At 42.0% G+C, this 9,843-nt stretch overlaps 1 protein-coding gene across 13 annotated transcripts in view; it reads right to left on the bottom strand.

Moving 5' to 3' along the window:
* Window positions 1-4,494: 4,494 nt before the first annotated feature.
* Window positions 4,495-9,843, bottom strand: part of LOC139408651 (proline-rich coiled-coil 2B) — a 38,013-nt gene continuing 32,664 nt past the window's right edge. For 5 of the 13 annotated variants that reach the window (XM_071152810.1, XM_071152811.1, XM_071152807.1 and 2 more), the window contains exons 24-30: window positions 9,637-9,804; window positions 9,391-9,429; window positions 9,180-9,259; window positions 8,808-8,880; window positions 8,386-8,517; window positions 7,863-8,072; window positions 4,495-6,855 (exon numbers count right to left, since the gene is read on the bottom strand). In XM_071152810.1, coding sequence (XP_071008911.1) covers window positions 6,730-6,855; window positions 7,863-8,072; window positions 8,386-8,517; window positions 8,808-8,880; window positions 9,180-9,259; window positions 9,391-9,429; window positions 9,637-9,804 — 828 coding nt within the window. In that variant the 3' untranslated portion in view covers window positions 4,495-6,729. Of the gene's footprint in view, window positions 6,856-7,838; window positions 8,073-8,385; window positions 8,518-8,807; window positions 8,881-9,179; window positions 9,260-9,390; window positions 9,430-9,636; window positions 9,805-9,843 lie in introns of all 13 variants that reach the window. The other 8 variants (XM_071152815.1, XM_071152813.1, XM_071152812.1 and 5 more) reach the window with 3 other exon arrangements.

Raw genomic sequence — 9,843 nt, 5'->3', positions numbered from 1 at the left:
TACTCCGGTGGGAGGAGTTTAACTGGGTGAAAGTTGATTGCATTCGTTTTGGAACCAGACTGCCCCGGGCGTGAGCCGGGTGCCGTTCAAAGCCCACGACGAAGTATGTTCAAAACAAAAGTGACTTAATTAATCACGTGGAGTAATGAGTAGTATTATTTTCACATGCAAAATTGATTGCTTTGATAACTCTATCTGCCTTTCCAATGAAAACTAGTTTGATAATTCAAATATATATTTTATGGAAAAAATGTGTTTCTGAACGATGCACATTGTTGAAACATTACCGAGCGGCGCAGACGACGGTTCGATTTGAGAAGGGCGCTCTTTCCTTACAGCTTTTGACCGTCCTCGTCATGGGCCATAGACCGGTGCCGCGCGTCTCGGTATAATCGAATACGCCCACTATAGTAAAGACTCACCCGTCAGTGACTCACTCGTCTTCCAATTCCAAAACTTTATTGAAACAACCTCGTTAACAGGTAAATAACAGAGCTACAGCGCCCTCTGCTGTTGGAAAGAAAGTGCCTGAGAACCAAGGAAATGTCCATGTTCCAGTCAATGATGTGTGTGTATATATACACAGTAACTCATTGCATATACCTTGATACTACACAATATCCCTCATTCATAATGATGTTACTATACAATGTTACTATGCAATGATGTTACTATACAATTCCCACTTCAATGGGTTGAAGTGGGAATTCAGAAGTGGAATGGAGGAGCCCCTATTTGCAACATTGTCTCAGAGCATTTCGTATTATTATGTATGTAAACCCGATACATATGTTTGTATGGCATCTGTTTGTATCTATTTGAATGTCCATCATCCATTTCGTGTGATATGTTACGAATTGTAATTCGTACAATATGTTATGAATTGCAAAATGTACAATGTTACAAATTTCCTAAATGTATATGTTAGTAATTCCAATTTGTTGTGGCTAACATTAGCTAGGTGGTTCATGCTAACGTTAGCTAGCTCTAGGGATTAGGGTTAGGAGTTAGGTTGACAAAAACCTAAGGTCTTTGTCCACGCAGAAAAAGAAAAGTCACACAATGCCGGAATGAACTCACGTACAAATGCAGTGCATTCGGAAAGCATGCAGGCCCCTATAATTTTTCTACATTTTATGTTGTTTTTATTCTAAAATTGACTAAATTTGTTTTTTTTCCCATCGTCAATTTACACACAATACCCCAAAATGACAAAGCAAAAACAAGATTTTAGAAATAAACCCTGAAATATCACATTTACATACAGTTGAAGTCGAAAGTTTACATACACTTAGGTTGGAGTTATTAAAACTCGTTTTTCAACCACACACACAACCAAAAAACTTTAGTTTTGGCAAGTCTGTTAGGACATCTACTTTGTGCATGACGCAAGTAATTTTTCCAACAATTGTTTACAGACAGATTATTTCACTTATAATTCACTGTATCACAATTTCAGTGAGTCAGAAGTTTACATACACTAAGTTGACTGTGCCTTTAAACAGCTCGGAAAATTCCAGAAAATGATGTCATGGTTTTAGAAGCTTCCGATAGGCTAATTGACATCAATTGAGTCAATTGGAGGTGTACCTGTGGATGTATTTCAAGACCAACCTTCAAACTCAGTGCCTCTTTGCTTGAAATCATGGGAAAATCAGCACAGACCTCGGGAAAATAAATTGCAGACCTCCACAAGTCTGGTTCATCCTTGGGAGCAATTTCGAAATGCCTGAAGGTACCACGTTCATCTGTACAAACAATAGTACGCAAGTATAAACACCATGGGACAACGCAGCCGTCATACCGCTCAGGAAAACGAGTCCTATATCAACATAACCTGAAAGGCCGCTCAGCAAGGAAGAAGCCACTGCTTCAAAACCGCCATAAAAAAGCCAGACTACGGATTGCAACTGCACAAGGGGTTCAAAGATTGTACTTTTTGGAGAAATGTCCTCTGGTCTGTTGAAACAAAAATAGAACTGTTTGGCCATAATGACCATCGTTATGTTTGGAGGAGAAAGGGGGAGACTTGCAAACTGAAGAACACCATCCCAACCTTGAAGCACGGGGGTGGCAGCAACATGTTGTGAGGGTGCTTTGCTGCAGGAGGGACTGGTGCACTTCACAAAATAGATGGCATCACGAGGGGGAAAATTCTGAGGACATATTGAAGCAACATCTCAAGACATCAGTCAGGAAGTTAAAGCTTGGTCGCAAATGGGTCTTCCAAATGGACAATGACCCCAAGCGTACTTCCAAAGTTGTTGCAAAATGGCTTAAGGACAACAAAGTCAAGGTATTGGAGTGGCCATCACAAAGCCCTGACCTTAATCCTATAGAACATTTGTGGGCAGAACTGTAAAAGTGTGTGTGAGCAAGGCCTACAAACCCGATTCAATTACAACAGCTCTGTCATAAATAATGGGCCACAATTCATCCAACTTATTGTGGGAAGCTTGGGTCAAACGTTTCGGTTAGCCTTCCACAAGTTAAACAATTTCAAGGCAATGAATGCTACCAAATACTAATGGAGTGTATGTAAACTTCTGACCCACTGAGAATGTGATGAAAGAAAGAAAAACTGAAATAAATCATACTCTACTATTATTCTGACATTTCACATTCTTAAAATAAAGTGGTGATCCTAACTGACCTAAGACAGGGAATTTTTACTAGGATTAAATGTTAGGAATAGTGAAAAACTGAGTTTAAATGTATTTTGGCTAAAGTGTATGTAAACTTACGACTTCAACTGTAAGTATTCAGAACCTTTTTTCAGTTCAAGTCCGGGCTATGGCTGTGCCACTCAAGGTCATTCAAAGACTTGTCCCGAAGCCACTTCTGCGTTGTGTTTGCTTAGGGTCATTGTCCCATTGGAAGGTGAACCTTCGCCCCAGTCTGAGGTCCTGAGCACCCTGGAGCAGGTTTTCCGTCAAGGACCTCCCTGTACTTTATTCCGTTCATCTTTCCCTCGATCCTGACTGGTCTACCAGTCCCTGCTGCTGAAAAACACCCCCACGGCATGGTGCTGCCACCACCATTTTTCACCGTAGGGATGGTACCATGTTTCCTCCAGATGTGACGCTTGGTATTCAGGTCAAAGAGTTCAATCTTTGTTTCATCAGACCAGAGAATATTATTTCTCATGGTCTGAGAGTCTTTCAGTGCCTTTGGCAAACTCCAAGTGGGCTGTCATGTACCTTTTACTGAGGAGTGGCTTCAGTCTGAGTAGGCACTCACCCCTCTCTAGGCCCTCCACAGGATGATCAAACACCGAGCGGAAGAGGAGGGTGAAGTGTTCTTAGGACTCGACCTTGGGTCCACCCGTTTCCCGCTGTCTCCATTAGATGGGTTGATTATTCTGTCCCGTTGTATAATGATAGGAGACAGGTGCAGGAATACAAACGTTTTTTGTATTTCACTACCCAAAATGGCGTACGTGAACATGATGGGGATGAAGCCCAAAACAAACCCATATATATATCAAAAAACACAGGGCTGTAATCCAAACAAAGAGCGAGGTGTAAACCTCTAATAAATAGACAGGACGAGACCCGTAATCATAAGTGCACGCTAACACAGTAACACGCAAGCCAATACAACAGAGCACAGGTACTCACAAGACCAACGAACATGGAACAGAGGGCACATACATACACATACTAATCAGGAGGAATGGGAACCAGGTGTGCATGATGAGACAAGACAGTCCTGGGTTGGTGGTAATGAATCCAGTTCAGTGACGCCTAGAAAGCCAGTGACGTAGACCTCCCGAGCTGGTGAAAGGACTGATGCAGCAGTATCAGGGGGAGCCGTGACAATTATGGGGTATTGTGTGTAGATTGCTGAGGATTTGTATTTATTTAATCCATTTTAGAATAAGGCTGTAACGTAACAAAATGTGGAAAAAGTTCAAAAGGCACTGTATATATATATATATACTTCACAGAAAATGAGAAATCTTTGGTTCATCACGCAGCTTTTGTACGTCGTCGAGTAGGCGAAAGGATGATTCCTCAGTGTGTGATATCAACTGTCAAACATGTAGGAGGAAGCGTGATGGTCTGGGGCTCTCTTGCTGGATCCAGAGTCGGTGACTTGCAGAGTGGCACCCTGAACCACAACAGCTACCACAGCATTTTGCAGCGTCATGCAATACGCTCTGGTGTACGCCTAGTTGGTCAGGGGTTCATCCTACAGCAAGATAATGACCCAAAAGATGGCTACTTTGGTGAGTCAAAAGTAAAAGTGTTAAGAAATCATGGAATCATTTTGTTTTTGTCTCCAATTGTTTCATCTATGCTTTACTTTCAGAGTACAATTAGACATTAAACTGTGAATTTCAATAAAAACTGGAAAAATGGTGTTCTAAAACTTGACCAATAAAATGTGTGTGTGTGTGTGTGTATATATATTCATTCATTCATTCCCTACACAAGCCAATACATTGCTCATCCAATTGAGACTTGAATACAAATTTAACAAGGACAAGGGTTTTGAAAAAGCACAACTGCTTTATTTTTTCTCTCAATAAGGAAAGGGCAATTATGATCACATATCTGAAAGGATAAACATCAGGTAGGATAAATAGATAGTATGATCAGTTCCAGAGTGAACAGGTCCTCTGACAAATGAAATATGTATCCTAAAAGTACCAACAAAAAGCATCAGGACGATATCTTGGTGTAGGTACAGTAATGAGTGAAGACGAGAGCAGGCGGAAACCAAATTAAGTTTCTCATGTGTGTATAAGACGTTTCAGTGTACACCTTCCAGTCGGTCCAAAAAGCACAGTAGAGATGGGCAATAAGCCAATCCACAAGTGAAAGCAGTCCACCCTGTGAGAACATCATAGTGACCTTTGAAACACTTACCCTTTTATTAGTGATACAATATATGACTCAAACATATGATTTTAGACTCCCACCCTCCCCGACTGACCGTAACTCTGAAAATAGTTGAACAGGTATGCATCATGTACAGACGTCAGTGAAACACTGCCATAAAAGACGAATCTGAACATTTTGTAGTGTCATGGAGCATTAATACGCAGAAACATTTATAACCAGTTATGACATTGGAATAGTAAGTTTCAAAATGAGTGCCCCCCCCTTTTTTTTAAATCACAGATGCCAACAGTTCATATTATTTTTCTAACAAAAATGCTTTAATATTTCCTCCTTCAGAGAGCCCAAAACAACTGCAGCGTTCACCAAAAAACCTACGCGAAGAAAGTACATCAATTCATCAAGCAATTCTAAACACCCTCTTTTGTCGTGAAATTGTAACATAAAAATAGATATTTGGACCCTGATTGAGTTGGGCTGCGTTTATTGCTAGCGCCACCCCAGAGGCCTTACATGGTGCTGAATGTTCACTAGAGAGGTGTGCCTACTCATTCCTTCACTAACCCCTCCACCTTTCCATCGAGTTGTGTTAAAAAAAAAAAAATAGAGAAGTGTTTAATAGCTCTAGGAGCAAAAGCAAAAACACTATAGGAGAGGGAATATAAAAGCACTTGACATGTATCAGATGTGAATTCAGATTTCAGCAACTCATTACAACCAAAAGGATAGCAATAAAAAGCAACATTTCAATCAGCTGTTGAGATCGTACAGTAAGTCAATGAAGCCCGTCGTCACTCCCAAACACTATAGATACTCCCTAACACTATAGAATAAACCACATGTTTTGCCAGCTCGGTTGATCAAAACCTCACACTACGGCAGCAGTGTCCGCTGTCTTTTGAAATGTTGCGATAGGGTCCTGAATTAGGCTCTACGATTAACACACATTCAGCACATCACATGCACACACTGCATCAACGCTAGGATAGCTTCAAATGAGGCAAGATGATGATTTCTCTAAAATGTCCTAGTTTTTGCTTCTGTTTACAAAACACATAGGAGAGAGAGAGACAAAACAAAAGCAAAAAAACAGCCTTCAAAAAAAATAACAGAAACATTTTCTAAAAATCGAAGCAGTTTTGTCACAGTTCACGAGCTGTGTGAAGTACCCCAGGGGTCTCTGAGGGCGACACGCCCCAATTCACACCTTTCCATGTTTACACACAATGATGTCCTTAAAATCTGTCTTTGAAGTCCTTTAATAATAGAGCAAACAGGCGATGATTACTTTAAAAAAAAATATTAAAACTACCAGCAAAAATCTTCAAAAAGTGAAGGAAAAGGACACGTTTGTTTTTTACGCTTACAGATTTGCTTTCTTGTGGTGACATACATGTCAAGTGTCTGCCTCCTCTACTGGGCTATAGTCCAAAAAAGTAGTGTGGCAAAAACGGGGTGAACTAGGAGTGAACTATCTGCAGGAGCTGTTCGTTTCCTTTTTTGGATGCAGAGCAACACAGAAAACGTGCATTTATTTCAGATTTTTTTGTTACCGTTCTTCTCTCGAAAAAGGACAATGTTAATAAATAAGGAGAACCTTGAGTCTGCTTATACACACACACACACACACACACGCGCGCACACGCACACACACGGTGTTTAATAATAATAATAAGTGTCCGGTTCTGATAGTTCGGGGAGTTGGTACAGTATGCCTGCTTGCTCCTTAGTTTGGCGCCCGATCTGGGGGTTGGCAATAGAGGCTGGTAGGTGGGTCGAAAGAGGGTGCACGGGGTTGTGTCTTCCAGGGGCAGGTTGGGTGGAGGTTGAAGGTCTGTTGCCATGCCTTGCCCTCCACTTTGACAGCCTGGGGTTTTATGGCTCAGGTGCATGGTGCTGGTTTGCCCTGCCAGCCGGGAAGGGACTCCTGGAGTGTGCTGGTCATCAGGCCCCACGACAGTGCCTTCCCCTCACCCACCAGCTGGCGCCCATTTTGCAGGGCTTTACTCTAACACACACATGAGAAATGCAAGGATAACATTTCATATCTTTTTCAAGTGGACAACAAAACAATAACACTAATGTCACCAAGGAGGGAAATAGTTAAAACAATCTAATTTCAAAACGGTCTAATAGCAAGAATTAAACACCATTAGAAAAAAAGCTATTATCAAGCATAATTTTTGTTTTGCTACAAGTATTATGCACGGGAGAAGATTAATACAGTATTTGTGTAACATTTCAACACATTCAAAAGAAACACCAGAGCATTCATGTAAGAACTGCTTGCTGTGTGTAAAGAACAATTGTGTTCATGTAATGATATGGGATTGTATGTGTAATTTGTTTTGTGCATATAATTGTGATAATGTACTGATATGTGATTTTGTATTTCTTTCCTTTTGTTTCCTTAAATGCCCATCTAGAGACGGGTGTTAAATTAGCGTAAACTAGAAACACCCCTGCAATGCATCGGACGATTGTTTGTTCAATGTCTTTGTACTTGTCCCTATCCAAATATACCAGTAAATGATACTACGTGCCTACAAGATTAGGCTACCTATGTCTATGAGCACCATTTGATTAAATGCAGTTCCCTAGGCAAATTTAATTTTAATTAATCTTGTGTTAATCTTGTGATGAGAATTTTATACCTCAAGTACCATATTACTGGTTATGACGCAATATGTTCATTATTAATTACAATAGTTCATAGCAGTGCATCCAGTTGAGTTCATTCAGAGCCATATATAGTCTGTTCAGGGCAACTTTGACAACTAGACACTAGTTGCTTCTTAACAGACATGGAGAGTTGAGGTGCTGACAGTGGTAATTGACGTCACGACACATTTTAACCAATCAAAATGAATTGAGGTCAAAATCGATGGAAACGGCAACTACCAAACTTTCTTCATATATGGCTTTGATTTCATACATTGGCACATTGGATTGAAGAAAAACAAAAAACGAAATGGATAAAAATCTAATTACCTATATTTACAGTGGGTGGCTCACCTTCATGCCATCCTCCGGCCCCTTGACAGTGGGCTCAGGGGCCGAGGGGGGGCTGGAGTGGGGTGGCTCGCGCCCGGGATTGGGGTAAGGGGGGGAGCGGATGATGACTGTCTTGTTGACCTGCATGACAGGTCTCTGGATGGGGGTGGGAAAGGGGCCAGTGGTAGGGGGACGCATGTGCATAACCATGCTGCCCTGGGGAGGGGGGACCTGGTGGAACACACACACACTGTTAGCATGGCAACACGTCTCAGTATATATGCATGGGTATTTTTCTTTATGCAAATATTAAGGGGGTTGCGGAGATGTGTGCAAAGCTACAAATATTTTCCAGACTGAATTCTAAAATGACATTTCATCAAATTGCTTTATGCTCGTGACTCAAACGTACACTAAGGTCTTGAGAGGCCATTGTGCCAGAGCAGTTCAGGGAAGCTGCATGTCAAAACTGATTAGTCATTCAAGTGGTGCAACATCACAGTGATTTGAACAAGCAGAATGATTGAGTTGAGGTTTCTATAACCTTGCCGTGTAGGGGGCACAGCAGGGCCTCATACCAGCCGGTGGCCGGGTCTCTGTAGCAGCAACTACAGGTCAGGCCAGGGCCACTGCAAGCCCAGCCTCGCTGCTGAACGGCCTGCATGGATGAGGTCTTCTGTTTCCAATGAAATGGGAGGGGTAGGCTATATGAGTGTGTATGGGCATCTGGGATTATGTGTCAGGACCGTTTGTGTGGGGTGGGGTGGGGGTGGGGGGTACCTACTACTGTAAGAGCCTGTAAAAGTGCCTGTAAAATGGTGTTTGTGTGTATGAGAGTGTGTGAAGTGCACTGGAGGACCTTGATTGTCAGTTGACCTAGTTGTTGATTGTAGAATGTGAACAGTAACTAGTACTACCAAGGTGCGTGTGTGTACCTAATGTGTGTATGACTGTGTTGGGTCATACCTGCTGGTTGTAATGCCCAGGCAGAGGGCCCACGGGGCCAGACTGCTTCCCACTGGGGCTGGCAGACCCTGGTCTGATGGGAGAGAGAAGGAAAAATATAGGTTTACCATTGGCTTGCAATTACATCTATATCATCACTTTAATGCCATTATATGATCACTAAATGTTTTATTAAATATTGGACAAACTAGAAGTAAATGCAGCTGTTCTGTCAGTTTCTTGACAAGTCTAAACATTTTACTGGCAGCGAACCATGTAGAATCCTTTGGCATGTTACAATAAAATGAACACGTTTATAAGGATATGAACTAAGAGAAGTCGTTTTGTGATTTGACATAAGTTTCAAGGTGACACTCAGCTGTTCCAGCTCACCTGTTGTATCCTCCAGGCATGCCCTGGGAGTGATTGGGCTTGTCAGAGAACTGGAAGCCTATCTTTTCCATCTGGGAGGTCTGGAGAAGGACAACAAACAAACATCCCCATTAAATATACAAGTAAGAACATCTCAATGCCATCTATGAAATGTTGTGGCATTAAAGTGATAGTTCACCCAAATGACAAATTCACTACAGTTGTTCCTTACCTTGTAAGTAGTATACGGACCAGTAGACATTGGGAAATTCTGCAAAAAAATCAAGTAATTTTGTAATTTAGGTGAACTATCCCTTCTATTTCAAAGGGATGGGTTTCACTACATTCAACGTGCATTTTTGTTTGTTTATACATGAAATGTTTCCAAATCCAACCTAAAGCTAACATTTACCAATCATTAGGGTAGTTAAGCTGTAACATTGTTGGAAGGGACACTTGGTGGGTCTGTAGAGCTCACCTCTCTACTGCTGGTCATGACAGGGGGCTGGGAGCCAGGGGGGAGCATCCTGCGGGCAGCTCCGACGGAGAGGTTCTGGCCCTGCTGGAGCTGGATGGATTGGGGCAGGATGAGGTGCTGCTGGGCAGAGCCATAACGCAGCTGGGAGCCCGGCAAGGGCATGGTCACCTGGAGCGAGAGAGAGAGAGGAAGGATCATTGTTCGGGC

This window comes from Oncorhynchus clarkii, chromosome 5 (genome assembly GCF_045791955.1).
Source record: "Oncorhynchus clarkii lewisi isolate Uvic-CL-2024 chromosome 5, UVic_Ocla_1.0, whole genome shotgun sequence".
NCBI classification, from domain to species: domain Eukaryota; kingdom Metazoa; phylum Chordata; class Actinopteri; order Salmoniformes; family Salmonidae; genus Oncorhynchus; species Oncorhynchus clarkii.
Note: the sequence above shows the minus strand (reverse complement) of the source record. Positions and strands in the feature narration are given on the sequence as shown.